Source organism: Bufo bufo, chromosome 3 (genome assembly GCF_905171765.1).
Source record: "Bufo bufo chromosome 3, aBufBuf1.1, whole genome shotgun sequence".
In the NCBI taxonomy this organism is placed as follows: domain Eukaryota; kingdom Metazoa; phylum Chordata; class Amphibia; order Anura; family Bufonidae; genus Bufo; species Bufo bufo.
The window spans coordinates 130,736,762-130,760,658 of NC_053391.1; the positions used below are offsets into that span (position 1 = coordinate 130,736,762).

At 42.6% G+C, this 23,897-nt stretch overlaps 1 protein-coding gene across 2 annotated transcripts in view; it reads right to left on the minus strand.

The window, feature by feature from the left end:
• Positions 1-353: 353 nt before the first annotated feature.
• The window catches only part of NCBP3 (nuclear cap binding subunit 3), a 33,361-nt gene continuing 9,817 nt past the window's right edge, over positions 354-23,897 (minus strand). The window contains exons 2-14 of one of the 2 annotated variants that reach the window (XM_040423581.1): positions 22,863-22,928; positions 20,980-21,085; positions 20,450-20,575; positions 18,856-18,975; positions 17,436-17,539; positions 15,191-15,238; positions 12,504-12,612; positions 10,838-10,937; positions 9,716-9,813; positions 8,648-8,900; positions 8,118-8,260; positions 6,700-6,870; positions 354-873 (exon numbers count right to left, since the gene is read on the minus strand). In XM_040423581.1, the coding sequence (XP_040279515.1) occupies positions 638-873; positions 6,700-6,870; positions 8,118-8,260; positions 8,648-8,900; positions 9,716-9,813; positions 10,838-10,937; positions 12,504-12,612; positions 15,191-15,238; positions 17,436-17,539; positions 18,856-18,975; positions 20,450-20,575; positions 20,980-21,085; positions 22,863-22,928 (1,680 nt within the window). In that variant the 3' untranslated portion in view covers positions 354-637. Of the gene's footprint in view, positions 874-6,699; positions 6,871-8,117; positions 8,261-8,647; positions 8,919-9,715; positions 9,814-10,837; positions 10,938-12,503; positions 12,613-15,190; positions 15,239-17,435; positions 17,540-18,855; positions 18,976-20,449; positions 20,576-20,979; positions 21,086-22,862; positions 22,929-23,897 lie in introns of both variants that reach the window. The other variant, XM_040423580.1, reaches the window with a different exon arrangement.

Consider the following 23,897-nt stretch of genomic DNA (forward strand, 5'->3'; position numbering starts at 1 on the left):
CAAGGGTTGAACACATTTCCCCCTGATTTGCAGGTCCATAAAACAAAGAGGGCTGCGATTTAGTATGTTTTAAAGTCAATTTCACCCTGTGCATCCTAGTTGTGAATTACAAGCAAATTTTAACTGGTGAAACCTTTAGTTCTCGGTACAACATGTAAGGAATCTAAAAAGATAAAGATATACAAAATATTGAGTATCATCAGATGGACCACACATTTACTCAGGATGCAGATTCACAACTAGTGATTACAGCCCACAGGCAATGAAAGTTATATAGCAGACATCACGTCAGAGATATATGTCCAGAAGGTTAAAAACAGACCCCCCTCCAAGTAAAAAAAAAAAAAAAAACACAAAGAAAAAAAAAACTATTTAAAATGAAAGGTGTTTTATCCTGATTCACAGTAAGTTTACATCAGATATAAAAAGGAAACACTGCATATTAACCAATACATTTTAATCCCCAGGTAGACTGAGCCATCAATTTTGCAGAGCCTTGTTGAGAACACAGCTACCACTATTGGCGTCTCAGCTTCAGTATAAAACAATTGTCTGAAAGGCAGGAGCGGCACATTTTCAAGTTGCTGCCATGCTACAGGAAGCCATTGTCCCAAGAAACGCAAGTCTATCATCATGATCATGAGTCTGTGTCAGAGCCAGAACTGCTCTCCCGGCTGATTTCAATCTGTAAGGAAGGCAGGTTGTCCAAACGGCTTTTCTTTTGCCGAATCTGTTCCTTCTCTTTAATTAAAGCTCCCCAGGCTTGCTGCAACACGGAGTCATCTTCTTCTGGAGCTGTGCTGACCTTCTGTCCTTTCTCCACAGTTTTGACTTTGTCTTTTGGTGCTGTTCCTAATCGATTCCACAAGCCTCCTGCAAAGGATGACAACATATAAGGTTGATCTAAGGCCTCTTTCACATCAACGCAATTTATTTCCACTCTTCTCCATTACAGAAGCAGAAGAACAAAAATAACCTAAACTGTTAGATTCAGCAGATAACTGAATGGAATGGAGCATAAAATAACCTATTGACTATAATGTCAAGGGAGAAGGTGCATGCAGGTCCCCGTTATTTCTGACTAGCAGTTTTTGAGCCGTAAATGGAGCCTCTGACGGTTTTTAACCTGCCCCCCAGTTCACCCTTTGAAACCTGAAAAACCAAAGTCTGGAAGAGAACAGGCATAAATCTGAGACTCTCAGATGCACAACACCTCCTAAAAATAAATGTTCAGGATGTCCATATCTTCACAATCACCAAAACCAGATAAAAAATGTCTACCTAAAACTTTTAGTAGAAGAAATCTCCCACCCAATGTGACAGAGCATGTATCCTCTCTTTTTGTTTAGGGAGGGGGTACGTGAAAAGGTCCTGTGTGACAGCATCAGCTTTCTTTCTTCGATCACTTTTGGCGCCCTCCCCTCTTTTTCTTTGACACAGAACCAGTAAGTACTTTTAATTCCGATGCTCGTATTCAGTCGAGTGCGGGGCCCGTAATATTACAAATCTAGAGCGGTTATCCTAGTATCATTGAAAGTTAATATTCTGGCCGTTAATTTCATATCTGAGCTCTAGTCCGTATATTTTAGTCGTGCAAATGTTTACATATCATATTATATATATAGTATTACACACACATATACATACACACACAGTGCCTTGCAAAAGTATTTACCCCCCGTGACTTTTTTTGTATATTGTTACATTAAAGTCTTAAGTTCAATGTTTTCTTAATCTGAATTTTATGTGATGGATCAGTACACAATAGTCTAAGGCTATTTTCACACTTGCGTTTGGTGCGGATCCGTCATGGATCTGCACAAACGCATTCGTTCAGATAATACAACCGCATGCATCCGTTCAGAACGGATTTGTTTGTATGGTCTTTAAAGGGAATCTGTCACCTGGTTTTAGCATTTCAAGCTTTCAACATTGCCATGTTCAATAAAGTACCTTATTTCCTGCAGTGGTCTTCTTACTTTATTTCGTTTTGTCATTTTGAAAAAAAAGCTCTTTTTCTGATATGCTAATGAAGCTCCAAGGTGCCCAGAGGGGCGTTTTTTTTCCTCTCTGGAGCTCAGTGAAGCCCCCCTGCAGTGCCCAGCCCGCCTTAATTTGAAGCCCAAGAACGCCTCCTGTTCCTGAAATAACCTCCCACAGCCGAGGCAAACGGTTCCGCCCCCTCGCCACGTCATCTTCTACCTTCAAGAAATGCCCCGTTCTTCCTGTCGGCCACCAGAAATCTTGCGCAGGAGCAGTACCGCCCGCGGCCTGCACAATCATCAAGCTCCTGAGGCAACAGCGCTCAGATTACATAACTGGGCTCGGCGCATGCCCAGTGAGACTTTTGATGCTGTTGCCCTCAGGAGCTTTATGATCGCGCAGGCAGTACTGCGCCTGCGCGAGATTTCTGGCGGCCGACAGGAAGAAGAACGGGGAATTTCTTGAAGGTAGAAGATGAGGGGGCTGAACCATTTGCCGGGGCTGTGGGAAGTTATTTCAGGATCAGGAGGCGTTCTTGGGATTCAAATTAAGGCGGGCTGGGCACTGCAGGGGTGCATCACTGGGCTCCAGAGAGGTAAAAAAAAATAAAAAACGCCCCTCTGGGCACCTTGGAGCTTCATTAGCATATCAGAAAAAGAGCTTTTTTATCAAAATGACAAAACGAAATAAAGTAAGAAGACCACTGCAGGAAATAAGGTACTTTATTGAACATGGCAATGTTGAAAGCTTAAAATGCTAAAAGCAGGTGACAGATTCCCTTTAACATTGCCAAAACTGATCCGTCTTGAACACCATTGAAAGTCAATAGGGGACGGATCCGTTTTCTATTGTGCCAGATTGTGTCATAGAAAATGGATCTGTCCCCATTGACTTACATTGTGTTCCAGGACAGATCAGTTTGGCTCAGTTTCGTCAGACGGACACCAAAATGCTGCAAGCAGCGTTTTGGTGTCCATCTCCAAAGCGGAATGGATACGGAACGGAGGCAAACTGATGCATTCTGAGCGGATCCTTTTCCATTCAGAATTCATAAGGGCAAAACTGATTCGCTTTGGACCGCTTGTGAGAGCCCTGAATGGATCTCACAAACTGAAACCAAAACGCCAGTGTGAAAGTAGCCTAAGTTGAAGTGAAATGAGAAAAATATATAAATAAAACTATTGTTTAGAATTAGAAAACAGAAAATTGGCATGTGCGTATGTATTCACCCCCTTTATTAGTAAGTCCATAAAAAGCTCTGGTGCAACCAATTACCTTCAGAAGTCACATCATTAGTGAACTATCATTAGTGAACTGATGTCCACCTGTGTGCAATCTAAGTGTCACATGATCTGTCATTACATATACACACCTTTTTTGAAAGGCCCCAGAGGCTGCAACACCTAAGCAAGAGGCATCACTAACCAAACACTGCCATGAAGACCAAGGAACTCTCCAAACAAGTAAGGGACAATGTTGTTGAGAAGTACAAGTCAGGGTTAGGTTATAAAAAAATATCCAAATCTTTGATGATCCCCAAGAGCACCAGCAAATCTATCATAACCAAATGGAAAGAACATGGCACAACAGCAAACCTGCCAAGAGATGGCCGCCCACCAGAACTCACAGACAGGGCAAGGAGGGCATTAATCAGAGATGCAGCACAGAGACCTAAGGTAACCCTGGAGGAGCTGCAGAGTTCCACAGAAGAAACTGGAGTATCTGTAGATAGGACGACAATAAGCTGTACGCTCCATAGAGTTGGGCTTTATGGCAGAGTGGCAAGAAAGCCATTACTTTCAGCTAAAAACAAAAAGGCACGTTGTGAGTTTGCGAAAAGACATGTGGGAGACTCCCAAAATGTATGGAGGAAGGTGCTCTGGTCTGATGAGACTAAAATTGAACTTTTCAGCCATCAAAGAAAACGCTATATCTGGCGTAAACCTAACACATCACATCACCCAAAGAACACAATACCCACAGTGAAACATGGTGGTGGCAGCATCATGCTGTGGGGATGTTTTTCAGCAGCCGGGACTAGGAAACTGGTCAGAGTTGAGGGAAAGATGGATGGTGCTAAATACATGGACATTATTGAGCAAAACCTGTACCACTCTTGTGAGTGATTTGAGGCTAGGATGGAGGTTATCCTTTCAGCAGGACAATGACCCCAAACACACTGCTAAAGCAACACTTGAGTGGTTTAAGGGGAAACATGTAAATGTGTTGGAATGGCCTAGTCAAAGCCCAGATCTCAATCCAATAGAAAATCTGTGGTCAGACTTAAAGATTGCTGTTCACAAGCGGAAACCATCCAACTTGAAGGAGCTAGAGCAGTTCTACAAGGAGGAATGGGCAAAAATCCCAGTGGTAAGATGTGGCAAGCTCATAGAGACTTATCCAAAGTGACTTGGAGCTGTGATTGCCACAAAAGGTGGCTCTACAAAGTATTGACTTCAGGGGGGTGAATAGTTATGCACATTGACCTTTTCTGTTATTTTGTCCTATTTGTTGTTTGCTTCACAAAAAAACCCCCAAAAAAGCAACAACATCTTCATAGTTGTGGGCATGTTCTGTAAATTAAATGATGCAAATCCTCAAACAATCCATGTTAATTCCAGGTTGTGAGGCACCAAAATACAAAAAAAAGTCAAGGGGGGTGAATACTTTTGCAAGGCACTGTATGTATATCTTTATCAGGGAAATAGTTTTAAAAAATCCATTAACGTGTATTCTACTGTAATAAGCTGCAGAAAATTTGTAGCAGAAATCGCTTTTTTTCATCGTTGCCTTACAAGAGCTATAACTTTTTTATTTTTCCGTCTATGTATTCATATGGGGCCCCCCCAAATTGTTTTTTGTGGGACAAGCTGTTGTTTTTAATGGTGCCATTTTGGGAGGGAGATAAGAAAAAGCAGCAATGATAAATTTTGTGGTGTTCATTTTTCGGCATAAATATCACGATAACATTATTCTCTTTATTACAGCGATACCAAATACATATAGTTTTACTACTTTTGTATTATAAAATCGATTTTTTTAAACAAGAAAATCTTTTTGCATCGCCACATCCCAAGACCCATAACTTTTTAACTTTACTTTTTTAAGGAACTGTGTGAGGGCTTGATTCTTGTGGGACGTCTTTTCATTGGCATAATTTTGGGATACATAATGCTTTTTGATCACTTTTTATTTCTTTTTTTTTAAATGGCAAATAAGCAAAAAGCACCAATTCTGGATTTTTAATTTATTTTTAAAAGCATTTTTTATTGGATTTTTTTTTATTTAATTTGATCCAGGGATCTGTTCCGTGGATCAATATAGCAGGATTACAGTTTGGACTTAATAGACTTTTGTCTTTTTCCAGCCTTAACAACTATTTAATAGTCCCACAAGGGGATTGTAATAAGCGATCTTTTGATCACTTCTTACATACAATGCACTAGTCCAATAGTGCAATGCATTTTAATGAAGTGCTGGAGGTAGGCTTGAGGCCTACACTAGGCTCTGGCCTGCAGCACAGGCATCGGCACCCTGTGACCTCCTACATACCCGTGTCAAGTAAGTGGTTAGACAGCCTAGCATCAGCGCTCCTACCAGTCTGGGCTGTTAGACCAGGAGCGCAGCATTTATGCGAGAGCTAAGGCTACTTTCACACTTGCGTTGTTCTTTTCCGGCATAGAGTTCCGTCACAGGGGCTCTATACCGGAAAAGAACTGATCAGGTATGTCCTCATGCATTCTGAATGGAGAGTAATCCGTTCAGTTTGCATCAGGATGTCTTCAGTTCAGTCGTTTTGACTGATCAGGCAAAAGAGAAAACCGCAGCATGCTACGGTTTTATCTCCGGCTAAAAAAACTGAAGACTTGCCTGAATGCCGGATCAGGCATTTTTTCCCATAGGAATGTATTAGTGCCGGATCCGGCATTCAGAATACCGGATTGCCGGATCCGTCCTTCCGGTATGCGCATGCGCAGACTGAAAAAAAGGTGAAAAAATAAATGCCGGATCCGTTTTTGCCGGATGACACCGGAAAGACGGATCTGGCATTTCAATGCATTTTTTCGACTGATCAGGCATTTTTAAGACTGATCAGGATCCTGATCAGTCTTACTAATGCCATCAGTTAGCATACATTTTGCCTGATCCGGCAGGCAGTTCCGGCAATGGAACTGCTTGCCGGATCTCTCTGCCGCAAATGTGAAAGTAGCCTAAGCCCCTGCTCTCCGCTGCATGGGAGACCTGTGCAGCGCTTAGACTGGGCCACTGTGGAAAGGCCCAGCCTAAGGCCCCTCAGTGACCACTGTAAAAAGGTGTATGAGTGTTCACCAAGAGGTTAAAGGCTAGGTCCATCTTCACAAGCAATATTACTATTCTCTCAATGCATATAAAAATAATGAGGCAACTTGACAATGGATCTTGATTAAAATTTTCCTACAGCTTCTACGCAGATTGTGGTCTAGAACAAAAAAAAAAAAAAAAAACACGTAATACGTGTGGTTTTGTTATGGTTTTATCATGTGTTTTTTGATTCTGAAATGCAGTGATACTATGGAATGACACATTCACTGTGCGTGCATAACTGGTTAATAATAATGGAGCTGTAACCAGAGTCATGACAGCTCTTATTCAGAGTAATACGCACTGTACATTAACAGGCAAATAGAACAATAATTTTTCATTTGGAGTTACCTGCACAAGCATTGAACATCTCACCTGTTTTCTTCTCCTTGCTGTCAGAGTACAGCCCCTTCCCTTCAGTTTGTTTCGGTACACCGAGCCGGCTATGCACATCGGAAATGGGTTCTCTGCGAGATTCTGGAACCTTACTCAAAACCTTCCTTGGTTCAGGCGAATGTGGTCTTTTCCCAAGCCTCTGCCGCACATCTGTGTAGGGGAGCCAAAAAAAAAAAACAGATTCTATAATACAACTGTTCTTATATGGTATTATACAGTGTCTTTCCAGAATATAATGTTAATGGCACACCAGGCCCGTCTCCAATATCATCCGATTGCTAAATGAATGCCATTGGTGACGTGACTGACTATCCAAGTGACCAACACTACTCAAGATACATTACACAGGACTCAATCCAGGGCCACGGTGCAGACAGGTGATTATTGTACTGGTATAAGGCCACATTCACATCTGTGTCAAAGGCTCTCTTAGGGGCTTCCATCACAGACACCCTTAAAAATAAAGTACAAATGCATGTCCGGTAAAATGCAGGGTCATATGACCGAAACCCAAAAGACCCCACTATAGTCCAGGGGATCCCATCAGGTGTCATGTTTTATGTAACATGTGAGTGATTCGGTGCCTCCGTTATTTTTTAGAGTTTTCCTATAACGGAGCACAATGGCAGAAATACAAATAGGGAATATGGCCCAAAAAAGGTATAAAATAAGTATTTTAACCCTTTCCCACCCCGTGCAGTAAACACACACCGCTGGATGTTAAAGGGGTATTCCCATCTCAGACAATGGGAGCATAGCGCTAGAATATGCCTCCATTGTCTGAAAGGTGCGGGTCCCGTCTCTAAAATGTGGCTGGCAGTGCTGGGTCCGGCCACCGCCAATAGTTCCTATTGGCCCGCTGAAAACAGCGGCGTGCTCAGCTATTTTCAGAATCCCCATAGAAATGAATAGGAGCGCACCACACTTGCACGGCCACCACTTCCATAAGAATGTAGGGCAGCCGCACAAGCGTGGTGCGCACTCCTTCACTTTGCCGGCTGAGTTTACTATTTGCTCCCATTGTCCGAGATGGGAAAACTCCTTTAACAGGTGGGATTATGTTAAAATATGATAGGGAACTTAGATTGTCAGCTCCACTAGGGAAAGCGAGTGATATCTGTAAAGAACTGCAAAATATGTCAGCACTATATAAGTGAGTAAAATAAATCATGCAGCATTGTGCAAAAAAGAAAAAAGAAATGCCAGTCTGTGTGTGTAGAAAAATTATACAAAAAAATAAGCACACTTCAAAAAATAGAATACATCACACAGCAATATCAACTGATTAAAAACTGGAAGACCTTTCAAATTCACCATGACTGACCCGGTGGTAAACGTCACAGCAGTTTGGAACATGTTATAACAGGACTACAATAACCGTGTCTAGCCAGTCCTACCAGATTTGACACCAGTGGCCTGTCTACTTGTACCGCTCTGTCTCTTCTCCTCCAGCAGGAGCCGGATGTCACTTGGCTTCTCAGAAGAGGTTTTATTTCCAATTCGATTTTTCACGCTAGTAGACTCTGATCTCATCGAGTTCCTGTATACGGGAGTCGTAGAAGACATTAACTGTTTAATATCCAATGATACTTTACAAATGAACAGCTGATTCTAAAGTCAAAAACTTTACAGGTTTCACTTCTTTACTGCTGAACCCACACTACATTATAAAAGAGAATGTACTTATGTTTCATAAAATTAGACATGGAAATACATTCCATATGAGAACTCCAATCCTACTTGTTTTCTTTCACTACGAGTTCATCCGATTTGTCACCAGTTCATAATGTTCAGCTTCAATCTTTGGTGACAAGGAGAAACCTGGATCGTACAGCGACTTCCTCATGAAAGGTGCAATATTTTTTGATTACAACTGCTTATTCGTTAACCCCACCCCGAACACGGCACATGCCAGGCAGGCCCTTACCTGATGGTTTTCAGCTGCGACTCCACCTCATCGGCATACATGGTCATCTTCATGCTCTTTTTTGGCGATGGAGTGGAGATCATCTTCAGCTCCAGGTCATAGTCCATTTCGTCAGAGTCTGAGGTGCTAGCTGCAGAACGTCTTGCCCCCTCCCGCTCTCTTTTAAAAGCTTGAAGCTCATCTCTGTACTCTACAACAACACGGTCATCCTCATCCATATCCTCTTCTTCCTCCTCTTCTTCTATAGGCTCCTCTGGAACATTCACCAGGCCTATATATCAGGCAAATATTCAACCTATCAGCCAAGCTACTGAGTTCAAGAGCCTTGATCGCTGCCCTCCTATAAATATTGCCACTTACATTACAGGATATACTAAAATGGTTGTGGTGGACCAGGCTAGTGAAATACATTATCCTGTATAACATCATGTCAGCATTAGGCTGTGTACACATCTCATTCTGCATCTGATGGAGGGATGAAGCATATTCCACTGTAAAGGTTGCCATAGGCTTCAATAGTATAATAATAATGCTGATGAATATAAAGCCCCGCATATACCAAAAAGGATACTTGGCATATGCTGGGTGCAGCACATATCGGGGGTATATGTTAAGATAAAGCTACATATATCTAAACACTGATGCACATATTTTTGTCTGAACATACAGGACACTGAAAATTATTCTAGACCAGACATTACGGTATATTTTTTTTGGTAAAATTATTAAAAATAGGCGCAAAACTAACACCACAACCATATGGCTAAACAGCACACAGTACTATATGGTGTAAGGCTATGTTGAAACCTCAGTTTTCCCTGCGTATGGGGTATACTACAGGAGGAGCTCCCAATATATACCCTTAAGGTGTCCACAGGGTATAAAAAGCACGACATAGGCCAAAGGCTTTTTTTTTTCCCCTTTACGATGCAAGTCAGTGGTAATGTATGCAAATATATTTGATACACTGGCAAGCACTGGGATAATGACATATATATGCTAGAAACATCACCAGAGCGCCTATGCTTGCATCAGTGGCAATGTATTCCAGCTAACATCCTCTGTTACCTGAATGAAGGTGCTTGTAGGCAGGTGCATCATCTCCAATAAACGTCCTCTTTTTAGTTAAATCTCTTTGGCCACGGCGTGAATGGTATCTTTTTTTCCTACATATATTAGAAAGAGTTTTTTAATTATGATTTTTTTTTTTTTTTATAGATTTGTCAATCTCTCATCGCATAAATTCTAACATAATACACCGGGATCGGGCGACAAGTGATGTGCAGCATTAATGTCCAATTAAACGTTTTCTTCATTACAGGATTAAAGTCGAAATTAAGGCAAGAGACTTTGAATACTGCAGCTTGCCATGTAAATTCTCATATCTGAGGTCATTGCTGTCTCTTGTGGGTGTCTAAGTAATAAATAAAGCAGCATGTCCATGGCTCATGGAACTGGAATAATCCTCGAATGCAATCTCGGACAAGTGCAAATCTGTGTAGTCCAGTAAAATCTGCTGTTGTCACTAAATCTCCTCCAGGCTATTGCCAACCACAGCAGCTTCTCCTATGCCGTAGATCTGCATCTGTTTATCCCAGGCACCCTGCTCAAAATATGATACAACATATATAAACTATAGCTTCTAACAGATGTGCGCTGGTCCCATCTATGTGAGGCCTGGACAAGGCACCATGGTACACACAGATACCAGAGCTACTGTCTGTACTGTAGGCAACGATCTCTAAAATGAGTATAAATGCTGCATTATCCTCCTCTAGGAGTAGGTTCACATCTCCAGCATTTAACTCCAGTAGTCTGTTCTGACAGAGGAGCAGACTGCTGGAGTTACCTATCCGGCAGTACCAGACACTGCCGCACCCCACAGGATCCCCATTGACTATGATGGGATCAGATGGAGATCCAGCGGGTTTCCGAAATAAATGCCAGCATTCTGCTGGAAACCTGCTGGATCCTTGCCAGATCTCATAGTCAATGTGGATCAGGCGGTGTGCGGCAGCATCCGGCTATGACGGACGCTGTAACTCCAGTGATCTGTTCCTCTGCTGGAATGAACCGCTCATCCAAGCAAAGTCCCTGTTTTTGGAGCCAAATTCTCTAAGGGTTCATTGACAGGTTGTACAAGGGAAAAGTACAATCTCTGTGCAACACATTTTCCTAAACACCATGTACCATGAGTTGCTGAGGATTCCTTTCATGCCACCGTAGTTTGGATTTCCATACTTCAAGTAATATTGGCTTCTTCGTGCTGCTCCCATCTCTTTCTTGTCATCTAACAAACCAAAAACATCATATTAGGGAGTAGAAAGCATCTACAGTAACACAATCATGGGAAATGAAATGTATCAGTAAACCAGTCTGTTACTTCCAGGGGCAGACTGGCCACAGACCCTACTGGGGCCGCACAAGGCCTCCTCACAGCTGCTGGCCGGGTACAATATGATCCAATGCCCTCAGCAGTACTTGATGCTGCAAGCGTAAGGTACTCATGTACTTGGCGGCTGGCTGCAGATGCCCTTCTGGATTCAACTGTATTGCTGTCCTCAGGACAGTGACAGAGTTGAATACTGCGGCAGTGCATGGGAGCCCATGGCTTCCTGAGCTGTTGTTCACCCTTATAGGCCACTATATAAGGCCTCTTGCACACAACCGTATGGCTTTTTCAGTATTTTGTGGTCCGCAAAACGCGGCTCTGCAAAAAATACGGATGACGTCCGTGTGCATTCCGTTTTTTTCGGAACGGAACAGCTGGCCCCTGATAGAACAGTACTATCCTTGTCAGTTATGTGGACAATAATTGGACATGCTCTATCTTTGAACGGAAAGGAAAAACAGAAACGGAAGGTATTAGTACATTCCGTTTTTTTTTTTTTTTTTTTGCAGATCCATTGAAATGAATGGTTCCGTATACGGAACGCAAAAGGGAAAAAAAAAAAAGTTTGTGTGCAAGAGGCCTAAGGCAGTGTACAAATGGTGCAGGGCCACGGGCGTTTCAGGCCGCAGGCTGGAAAAGACCTGTGGCCTGCACTGGAGACATGACTTGGAATTGGACGTGTGTATACAATGGAGCGATCCAGGTTAAAAACAGCTCCACAGTAAAGCAAAGCATCACTCTGACAATGGACAAAGTAATACTAAATCTGCTTATTTTCATCTAATTCAGATATGAAATCCCTTCTAATCACATCCATATTTTCCAACAAAATACGCATAACAGGGGCTGTCCAAGACAAGAAAAAAGGGTCTGCTTGAAAATGCACCACTCTTGTGCATGGGTTGTATCAGGCATCGCAGCTTAGTCTCACTGACCTAACTGAAGATGCATTGCAATACCAGACACTGCCCACTGACATGAGACCCCTCAATCCTGGACAACACTCTTAAGGGTCCAATCACACATCCGTAGTGTATTGCGGATCTGCAATACACCCGGCCGGCACCCCCATAGAACTGCCTATTCTTGTCCGAAATTGCGGACAAGAATAGGACATGTTCTATTTTTTTACGGAGCCGCGTACCGGAAGATCGGGGGCGCATTCCGGAAATGCGGATGCGGACAGCATGCAGTGTTCTGTCTGCATCCATTCCTGCCCCACAGAGAATGAATGGGTCCGCACCCGTTCTGCAATGTGTGGAACGGATGCAGACCTATTCTGCGGACGTGTGAATGGACCCTAAGGATAACAAATGCTAAGGACAAATAATAATATAAAGGAGGCCAGCTATGGAAAATCCTGCCCAAACATGCCTCAGAAAGATGTCTTAATGCCAGGGCAAACTAATTACTCAAGAACCATGAATGACAGAAGAGGTAGTTTGAAGAATGAGAGGCTCTTACCTTTGGTGGCAAATCTCATAACTAGTTGGTTCCCCTTGAATGGTTTAATAGCGAGCCTCTGATCATTTCTCATTAGGGAATCCTGCTCTGCCTGAGACAGCGTGTCCATCTGTATAAAGAGAAGAAATGGTACCAGCTTGTCTATACTATTCTCACAAAGATAACATGTCAGAGGAAAAGACTTAGGCCTCTTTCACAAGAGCGTGACGGATTAGGTCCGGATGCGCTCAGGGAAACTCGCACCCTTTTGCAAGCAAGTTCAGTCAGTTTTGTCTGCGCGGGTGCAATGCATTTTGATAAAAAACTGAAGGTTTACAAACAACATCTCCTAGCAACCAACAGTGAAAAATACATCGCACCCGCACTTGCTTCCGGATGCAATGTGTTTTTCACTGAAGCCCCATTCCCTTCTATTGGGCCAGGGCTGCGTGAAAAAACGCAGAATGTAGAAAATGCTGCGTTTTTCACGCAACGCAGAACTGCTGTGTTAAAAAAAAAAAACAACGCTCATGTACACAGAGCCACTGAAATGAATGGGTCAAAATTCAGTGCGGGTGCTATGCGTTAGTCACGCATTGCACTCGCGCGGAAGACTCGCTTGTGTGAAAGGGGCCTTACAGAATTCAGGCACTGGGGAACTCATTGCCTTGGGTCCCGCTCCCGGAATACAACTGCCAAGCAGCACTGCAGTGAACTGTATTATTAGGGGCCGCACGATGTGCTGCCCGGATCCGGAATTGCGGACCCGCACTTCCGGGTCCGCAATTCCGTTCCCGAAAAAAATAGAACATGTCCTATTCTTGTCCGCAATTGCAGAACGCACATTGCCGTTGCCCGTGTTTGCGGATCCGCAAAACACACACGGATGTGTGAATGGACCCATCATTTAGATGGCATGAGTCTGCCAGGATGAGAGTGGCTCTCCATTCTGGCTGATGGAGGACACTGAGCAGGGAACCCTCAATGAAGTTCTTAGGCGCTAACAATGCATGAGACCACCCCTTTAAGAATCTGTCTCAAAGAGCTCCTATGAATGGCATTAGCATAATACTGCACCACTGAAAAAACAAAAACATTCTCCTCATCTACAAATTTACTCTTCCATTATTTCATGATCAAAGGATAAAGTCAGAATCAATCGCGTTCTGATGAGAAATTGCTAAATTCCTCAAAGGGATTTTCCATAACATTAGGCTAGGTCACCAATCTCAAACTGTTGGGGGTCCGACTCAGCATCCCCCACCCATCAGCTGAGCACAGCTCCAGTCATTGTGTAGAGGACGGGAAATAGAATTAGGACAGATTGACATTTAAAGGGGTTGTCTCACCTCCTGCTTTGCTCCCTTCGCTGCAGGTCTGTGAGAACCGTTTCTTAGCTGGCAGGGGCATGGCCACTTCCTTTTAGTGATGGCACAGGCAAGTAGGGAGTGCGCACTCCCAAGGTTGCTAGTGTAGTAGAATCATTAGCAGCCTCGGGGTAGCGGACCTTCAGCAGATTGTTTTTTTTTTTCTCTGTTGTAATAGTTCTAAAGAACAGCTCCAAGGCGGAAGTGCATGCCCTGTTCTATAGGAGGAACCAGCTCGACCGGGTAGGAAGCTTAGGCAATTAGGGACCTTGCACACGACCGTATGCCCTCCGAGACATACGGTCCGTGAGCGGGACATATGTCCCGGAGCGGCATTGATTGTGCGCACTGGAGCACACAGCACGATAGATTACAATGATTCTGTTCACGTCGGGCCGCCCGTGGGACTATTGTCCTGCACTCATAAAATAACGGACCGTATGTCTTGGAGTGCATACAGTCGTGTGCAAGGGCCCTTAGAGATACGAGGTGGTCGGGAGGTAATGTGCATATGCTGGCCTCTATACAAGCTCGCTCCCGCGATTCCCGGCCACTTAACTTACAGTATACAAGCGCAGCCACCACTGCTGCATTGCACTGTTCACAAATTAAATTTTTTTTTTTTTTTACAGACTTAAAATGGACAAGAGCATAAGGCCTTAGTAAAGAAAACACAACCAGTTCTACTAAAGTTAAAATATACAATCACTGTCATGCAGTTCTTTGTAGTTAAGGCATATGCACATGACAGTATCCATTTTGCAATGTGCAAACCGCAGATGCGCAAAATAGATACCAGAGGTATGCGTGCTGCATTTTTCTACTAGAACTGACTATTCTTGTCTGCAAAATGTCCTAATTTTTTTATTTTTTTAGGACTTTTATAAATCAATAGGTCCTCTTGCTTTCTGCAATAAATGTGGATCGCACTCAGACTAATACTATGGCCAGGTGCATGAGGCCTTAAAGGGGTTGTCAGGGTTCAGCTCTGAACCCGGACAAAACCCCTTCTTCCCTCATTCAGCCACTCAGAGTTGAGCACCTGAGCATTTCATGCTCCGATGCTCCCCCTTGCCCTGCATTGCTTCCGCCTAGCAGTGATTCCGGTGAGGCCACCGGCACTAATGGGTGGTCTTTAGCACTGCCCTAGCCTGTTTTACAGGGTAGGGCAGTGCTAAAGACTGCCCATTAGTGCTGGTGACATCACCTGGCTCACTGCTAGGCCCGGTATGTCACCGGATCTTAAGAAAAATACCTTGCCAGGGAAGACAAATGCCTGGAAAAAAAGTTACATGTAAGTGGACACAAAAAGAATAGTAACTATAAAGTAAGGAATTTTACTTCTCTTCCGACTGGATCCACTTCTGGCTTTGGCTCTGGCTCAAAATCCTGCATTAGAAACATGGGTTTTTATTTTTATTATAAATTTTAAAAAAAGAGTGTGTTTGTTAAACCACCATAAGGGGCTGCTCACATCTAGCTTTTAGTGTATGTTTACCATATACGTTAGATGTACCTAAAAAAAAAAAAAAAAAAATTTATACAATTTCGAAGTTCTTTCTTTTTTTAATGTATACGTGCAGACATTTCAATATGTTTCTGTAACCTTTTTTTAAAATAAAGATTTGAAGACCTGAAGGTGTGATATGAAAAGAAAAAAACAAACAAATCCGTTTAACCCTTTCACTACCTGCACAGTACATATATGGCGCTGGAGCAATGTGTAAACATGGTGCCCACTCGAACGTGCAGCGGGCACCATGGCTGGCGGGTCTCTGCTGTTTTAAATAGCAGATGCCTGCAGCTAATGACCGCGACCGGTAATAATGCCGATCACGGTCATTACAGCCTTTAGATGCCGTGATAGAGTGTGATCAAGGCATCTATAGAGTGAAAAACCCAGAAGCGCGCGCTTCCGGCTTAATACCAGCATCCCCGTGCGACCAATGGGGATGCCGGCAATTCACTCTAATAGGCTGGGTCTGAAGAAACCCAGTGTATTAGAGCTGCAATTCTTATGTTGGCCAGCAGGTGGTAGGCCAACATAAGAAATCAGCAATTCACATATTACTATGCTGCTGTATGCAGTATGTTAATATTGAACAAAAAATTAAAAAAAAATTGTGCATATGGTAGCCTCTTAGACTGGCTACAAAAACATTTTAAAAATAAATAAATATATAAAAAAAAAGATTTTAAATCACCCCCCTTTCTTAGAATAAAAAAACAAAAAAACAAATATAAACATCATAGGCATCACTGCGCTAAAAAAAAAAATGACCGTACTATTAAAATATAAAAAAAAAATTCCAATACGGCGAATGGCGTAATGGAAAAAAGTATCAAAATGGCTAATTAGCCATTTTCTCATCACTTCTCTTACCCCAAAAAATTTAAAACAATGAAAAAGTCACACACACTCCAAAATAGTATCAACAACAACTACAGATCTAATAGAAAATTGCGGCACACTGCTTTTTTTGTCTGCAATTTATGGCATTTTATTTGTGTTACGTCACACGGGATTTATGATCCAGTTAGATCTCAGAAGCAAAATTGATCACATATATTACCGGTAGATTTGGCGAGGCCTTCCTCGGAGGTCTATATCATCCAATAACTCATGACATCTATATTGTTTTGCCTTAGATAATAGACCGCCGAGGAAGGCCTTGACAGGTCGAAACGTCCTATCGCCAAATCTAATATATGTGATGAATTTTGCTTCTGAGATATAACTGGATCATAAATCTCATGTGTTGTAACAAGAATAAAATGCCATAAATTGCATACAAAAAAAAAAAAAAAAAGCAGTGTGCCGCAATTTTCTATTAAATTGACTACGATTGACAAGTCCTTGCTGGCACTGGCAATTACGGTGTGCGGTGCTCTACCTCTACAGCATTTAACAACTACAGATCGTCCCGCCAAAAATGAACCCATACACAGCTCAACACACATAAAAAAAAAGTTATGGGTGTCAGAATAAAGTGATGTAAAAAAAAAAAAAAAAAAAAAAAAGTTTTTTTTTATGTTTACATTATTTAGACATAAAACCTATACTTATGTGGTATCATTGTAACTGTACTGATCCAGAGAATGAAGGGCACAGGTCAGTTTTGCTGCAAAGGGTACACTGTAGGGACAAAACCTGTAAAAAGGTGGAGAAACTGCAAAAAACAAGCCCGTATATGGATATGCGAACACAAAAATAAAAAAGTTAGGGCTCCAGGAAGATGAAAAACGCAAAAATGAAAAAAAATAAAATAAAAAGAAAAAACTCTGGTATCCAAAAGCTTATGACATAGATACGTAATGCCTTATGTTTCCATCCTTCTCTCAAATGTATACATTTCTATCAGGTTTTTTTTTTTTTCCAGGACAGAGAGGTGTGGTACAGTACAATATTCTGTCCTTCAAAAAAAAAAAAAAAAAAAGTACAGAAAGTGATAAACGGTGTCAAAAGTACAGTATTTCAAGCGATATGTTTCAATGCATTTTTACTGTTTACAGACATATCCGCTTGATGTAAAGCAAATACTAGATGTGAACAGCCCCGAATGGAATCAAAAGTATGAATTCAGACCGTGCTCAAAACCTTCTTTTCAGGCTCCTCTTCAGCATCACTCGGATTATCTTCTTCAACTTCACCTTCTTCTGTCTCATCCCCAGAGCTGTCATTGTATCTATCTGGGAAAGAAAAAATATTCTCTCTGTATAACCTGGAACTTGCCAACATGCGAGATCAGCAATTCATTGGCGGGCCTGCTCAATATATAGGGGGTTGCCCAATGAGGACATCTATAAAGGACACTGCTCACATCCCTTTTTTAATCTTTAAACAGGGATGTATAAATAATGAACAACCCAAAAGGAAAATATAAAAAATGCTTACTAATACTAGAAACTTTTTTAACACCCCCAAAAATAAAAAAAAGTCTTATGTCAAAACTGATAGCATTTATCAATCTGTGAATACCACTATTGTGGCATTACAAAGTCCCAAATTATGACGCACACCGTATCTGAGCCATAATTTGCAACTTTTTGAGATTCTCGACAGAATAGGGCAGAGCTTAGCAGGAGGGGGAGGAGCCCATCACAACCTATGCCATGGTGTATGTTATAGCTCAAGTTGGCAGGCTGGCTGGCACAGATTTGAGTTTCCGGCACACTGTCCCAGAGATATGCCTAATTCATTAAGGGACATTTGCCTCTTAATAAAGCATGTTACTCTCCAGTGCACAAGGGATCAACACTGGCATATGGGAATGGGAAAAAAAAAAAATAGCTATCTGGACTCCTTATCTGCAGTACTACTCACATATTACAGATAATAGATCTCTGTGACAGATTCCTTTTAAAGTGGTTGTGCGATAAACTACTTTTCACTCTAAAGTGGTTTTTTTTAATTACTCTGGCTCCCATTCCTCCCTAAATTTTTCAAATTGACCTCATTTGCAGTTTTCTCTTATCCCCTATGCTTGAATCCTACTTCCTGGTTTGTCATGTGACTGCTGTCCCATCATGCCTTAGGGCAGTGACATCAGCAGATCATGTGACAGTAACCACACTCCTTGGTTTTACCAATGACGCATCCTACATTACAAGGCTCCAATGCAGCATAAAACCAACAGAAACTGAAAATCTAAACTGATTTTCCACAGTGTGCAATGGCAGGCTAATAGGTTTAGGATAAGGCAGGTTTGAGAAATGGTGGTATTTGGGGATATCTGTTAGGTGGGATACATTTATATTGGTGGCACCCCCCTCTTTAAGGCAAGCGTGGCCCCCGATTCAGGGATTCTAGGAACACCTGAGAAATTCTCTGCCATGTGCCTACCCATTCAAGCTCTGTACTAGGCAGTTGCCTGAAGTATTCCAGAGCTACCCAGTACATAATATCTGCTCCATACATATATAATCTGGCCAACGTGTCATAGAGCTCAGGTAAGAGATGAAAAACAGTCAGTCAAACTGCCAACGGATACAAAAGAGATGATTACCGGCTTTGGACTTTGCAGATAAACTCTGTTGACCTTTTTTGCTCTTAACGTCTGTCGGCATAGTGCTCAAATTTAGCAAGGCCCGAGCCGCGGTCACCTCATCAAGCCAAACCACATTACCTGAAAGCAAGAAATTTGACATTGATATTAACCACTAAATGGGCATTATTTTATATTACATACTTGCTTACCCAAACTCATCCACCAATGACTATTTGGCAGCATAAATGTGGCCCTTCCCTGGATTCTGGACTATCGCTTCATTATGCTAAATAGCAGTAAAATTAATAGCACATGCTGGGGGAATGGGGCTGGGGGAAGAAGATGCAGGCATGAGAATCTTCCCGGGGTAATGAAGGATCAGGAATGTTGAATCTCAAAATGCCTGATCATTTGTTCTTGCAGGAAATAAGCCACCATCTGGCTGCAGCTTACTCCCATCTCCGTATTGACAGCGCATGCACACTCGGACCAAAATGTATCAGAATATCCATGCGGGAGTTGGGAGAAACAGCTATCGGCCAACTGAGCATGGAGGCCACCTTATGTAATGACAGCGCAGTGAGGAGTACTCATTAAATTGTCCACCTTCCTATATTGATGACCTATCCTCAGGTCAGGTCATCAATATTAGATCGGCAGAGGTCCGACTCCCGCCAATCATCTGTCTGAAGAGACTACATATGAGCGCTGCGTTCTCTTCACTATTTACTTGCACGCCGTCAACACTGTAGAGAAGGCAGTGCTCGTGCAGGCTCTTCAAACTGATCGGTGAGGGTGTCGGGAGTCAGACCCCCACCTATCCGATATTGATGACCTATTCTAAGGATAGTTCATGAATATGGCAAACCAGACAGCCCCTTTAGGCCTCATGCACAAGACTGTAGTTTCGGTCTGCATATTTTGCAGATAGGATGCGGACCCATTCATTTCAGTGGGGCCACAAAACATGCAGACAGCACACCATGTACGGTTCACATCTGTATGTCTGTTCTGCAGCCCCGCAAAGAAAAATATAAAATGTCCTATTCTTGTATGTTTTGCAGATAAAAATAGGCATTTCTAACAGAGGGCAGGATGTACTGATCTGCAAAATGTAGAACGCACACAGCCGGTATCCATGTTTTGCGGATCTGCAATTTGCAGTCTGCAAAAACGGAGACGGTCGTGTGCATGAGGCCTTAAGGTGGGGGTAGTAACACCTGATCACCAAGGGTCTGGCTGCTGTAACTCCCCTTCTCTATTATGATAGAATTTTTTGTTGCCTGTATATTATGTCCATAGTATGTAGCGTCGCACAGAGCATGTTCAAATCAATGGGTGGCCAATAATACATGCTCGTGCTGTGACTTCTGAACGTGCACTTGTCTAGTTGTGTAGCGACACATCTCCTGCGGGAGAAATCAATTTATAACTAGGCAGATTTGGTGTTCATTCGTTTGAGACTGCTGAGTGATGAAATCTGCGGCAGTTCAGATCCTGCTTTCCCAGGTTTTTAAATACTATTTTTAATACATTTACAAAAGGTCAAATCAAACAGTTTTTTTTTTTTTTTTTTTACAATGCCAGTCATCTTGGACTTGTATCAACTTACATGATGTGTCATCCAGCCACTCAATGTACCCGGGCGGATACTGTTTAAAGAAGGCAAATATATCCTCCGTGCTCAGATCGTCCACACCGCTAACATAAAGGGTTTCCAGGCGGACTTTGGGGATTGCTGAAAAACATTCAACATTAAGACTTTTTTCTTCTCTGTAATATCTGACTTAAAACCTGTGAAAATGAGAAATCCTCTTGGAGCCTAACAAGAAGAAAATGTCAGATGAGACCACAGGGATTATGTATCCAGCCGGGTCCCGGCCTAGCAACGGTCTAACAAGATTTAATCATTTCCTCAGGGATCACTTACTCAGGGTTGAGTTACCCAAACGCTTGCATACAGGTGAGTGAACATCACTTACACATGAACATAATGGCAGGTAGGAAACCTAAGAACAAAGGCAATAGGCTCCCAAGTAGTGCTATCTGATTTTACTGGTAGCCCTCAATATATTTAGGTAGACTGATGAAGGCATGATTAATACTCAAACACTACTACAGACACAAAGGCAGAGTATTCACCTTTCCTCATCATCTCGCGATCCAGTACAACATCTCTTTGGTTATCGTTGACATCTGCACGGAAATGGAAACGCTTTGCTCTCTGCTCCTTTTTTTCAATGGCCTCCTGACCAAAATAAAGAAGAAACCACAAAGATATTGAAATTAACCCTCGTGAAGCAGCTATGGTAGGCCTGCACGCAACAAAAATTTTCTTCAGAAGCAGTTTCCAATGACAAGACAATACAGAGATAATAAAAAAAAGTGTGTTAGAGATAAGTCAATGTATTTAAAGGGGGTGCTCCCAGCTGATCATGTTGTGGCATGTTGCTAGGACATCCCACAGTATGATCGGCGAGGGTCTAACCCCTTGGACCCCCCAACAATGGGTCTGTGTTGCAGTTCTCTGCACAGTGGGTGGCCAGGAGTGTCGCTGTGCTCTTAACTAGCGCTGTGGCCTCATCATTATAAGGATCAGGATTATAAGGATCAGTATTACGCCCCTTTAGAGTTAGGTTGCTTTTACAGTACATGGTTATGACTAACTTATGCCCAATCAGAATAAGGGCCCTTTTACATGGGCCGATGATCAACGGAATGAGCACTGATGACATAAAATCGGGGTGAAAAATCGTACTGACAACTGGTTCATATCCACACAATATACATTGGTGTGAGAGGTCTTTTAATGAGCACCGACTGATATGATAAGTCACTGATCGTATAGGGCTAGGCAAGTGTAAAACGATCCTAAGATCAGTCCAAATTGGTGTGTAAATGGCCATTTGATCTTACGGAAATCTGTCTCGTCTGCTAGAAGACTCTGCCAGTCCCAATGGTTGCTGTACTCCGCCATCTCACAGAGAATGAATGAAGCCGCAGCACAAATGTGCGACTTCCCACTTCACATTTACGGGTACGTGGGATCACTGTTCTCATGCATGATCGGTGAGGATGCCAGTGGTCAGATGCTTATCCCCCATCCATTGTTTCCAATGCACAACTCCTGTAATTGTACCTCTGGAGCTGACAGTCTGAAACTGGCAAGTGACTGACAGAGACCAGTTTCATCTTCCCAAACAGAGGGGATCAAAGACCAGCTCTACGGGGAAGTGATTGGCAAATGATGTGGGAGAGAACCAGGGCCATGGCTGGAACCCTAACTGGCACAGGCAGGACTGAACATGGATATAGATGATGATATGACGCAGTTAACATGGACAGTTTGTTGCCTTAGTAAAACAAAAAATATCAGAGGTCCAAAGTTCCTCATTAGGGCATTTTCACACAGCAGATTTTACATGCCGCTTTTGGCGCATATGCCACATCAAAATCCTCCATTTATTGTTTTCAATGAGAATTTATATTGCCATACCTTATGATTTTTTTTTTTTTTCTTTGCCTGGAAATGGCGAAGGGGTGATCCAGTAAAGGATAGGTCATCATTATCACATCGCAGGGGTCCAGGTCCTGGCACCCCCACTGATCAGCTCTTACAGGGGGCCATTGCACTTACTTGAGCTCTGGTAAGCACAGCCGGCTCCCGGCATCTTTTCAAGAACAGTGCCGTACATTGTATAGCGGCTGTGCTTGGTATTGCAGCTCAGACCCATTCACTTAAATGGAGCTGAGGTTCAACTAGGGCATGTGACCGATGTATGGTGACATCACATGGCCTAGGGAGAGGACGCGTCATTGGCCTCTTCAGCGGGGGTCCCAGATCTGATTTTGATGACCTATACTCAGGGTAGGTCATCAATATTAACGGATAACACCTTGAAATAAGGTTAATCTATAGTCAGTTCTGGAAATCAAAGGATCAGCCTTGGATTTCTGCTTTGGATTGCAGGGCAAATACCGGTTAGATATTTCCACTGTGTGTACATTTATTAGAGACCATTTACCTTCGAGGTGACATCAATTCCGGTGATAAAGGTTCCAGCTTTATTTTCATATCGCCTGGTGCTGCCCTAAAGAAAAAAAAAAAAAAAAGAAGGTAATTCTTATAGATTAGTCTATAACACACAGTAGCCGCTGAGATGACTCATGCAGTCATATGACAAAATTGTGAATGTACTAGGACACAGCGAAGACATCACAGATCTGCCATAGAAGCCTTCCTACAGATCTAAGGGCATTTGAGACCCTATGACGGATCTCAATACCGGAAAATAGAAACGCAAGTGTGAAAGTAGCCTTAGAACAAATGTGTCATAAAAAAGGGACCATTAGCAGGAAATGTATCTACCTAGGCACCCAAGAAGGGCCATAGAGAGGCAGTGAATAGATGGGTGCAGCAACCCGCTGTAAAGAATAGTCAGAGCTTATGATGTATATCTGGGTGCCCCCCTCATGAAGCATCCTCCCATTATCCATATGTATTCTGCAGAAAAGGAAAGAAAGTGAGAACTTGGATTTCTGTGTAATCCTATATAATGCCGGATTTCAAACGCTGATGTGAATGTACCCTAAAATGAACAGAGTCCTGGTTCACTATATGCTATTCATTCTCTATGGGACTGCCAGAGACAGCCAAGTACAGTAGTCGGCTGTTTCCAGCAGTCCCATAGAGATGAATGGAGCAGTAGTGCCCATGTTTGACTTACTGCTCCATCCATTTCAGGGGGCCCCTGTGGAGGTGTCCTAAAGGTATCCGAAGAAGGGGGTCTACACACTGCCAATGTTCTGCAGAAGAATCATGAAGTACCGCTATACTAATTGTCAGTATAGAATTCGATAAATAAATGACAACCATTAATAGCCGCCACAACAACTGCCCAGCACATGGGGGAGATTTATTAAACTGGTGTAAAGTAGAACTGGCTTAGTTGCCCATAGCAACCAATCAAATTCCAACTTTCATTTCTGACAGCTCCTTTGGAAAATGAAAGGTGGAATGTGATTGGTTGCTAGGGGCAACTAAGACAGTTCTACTTTAC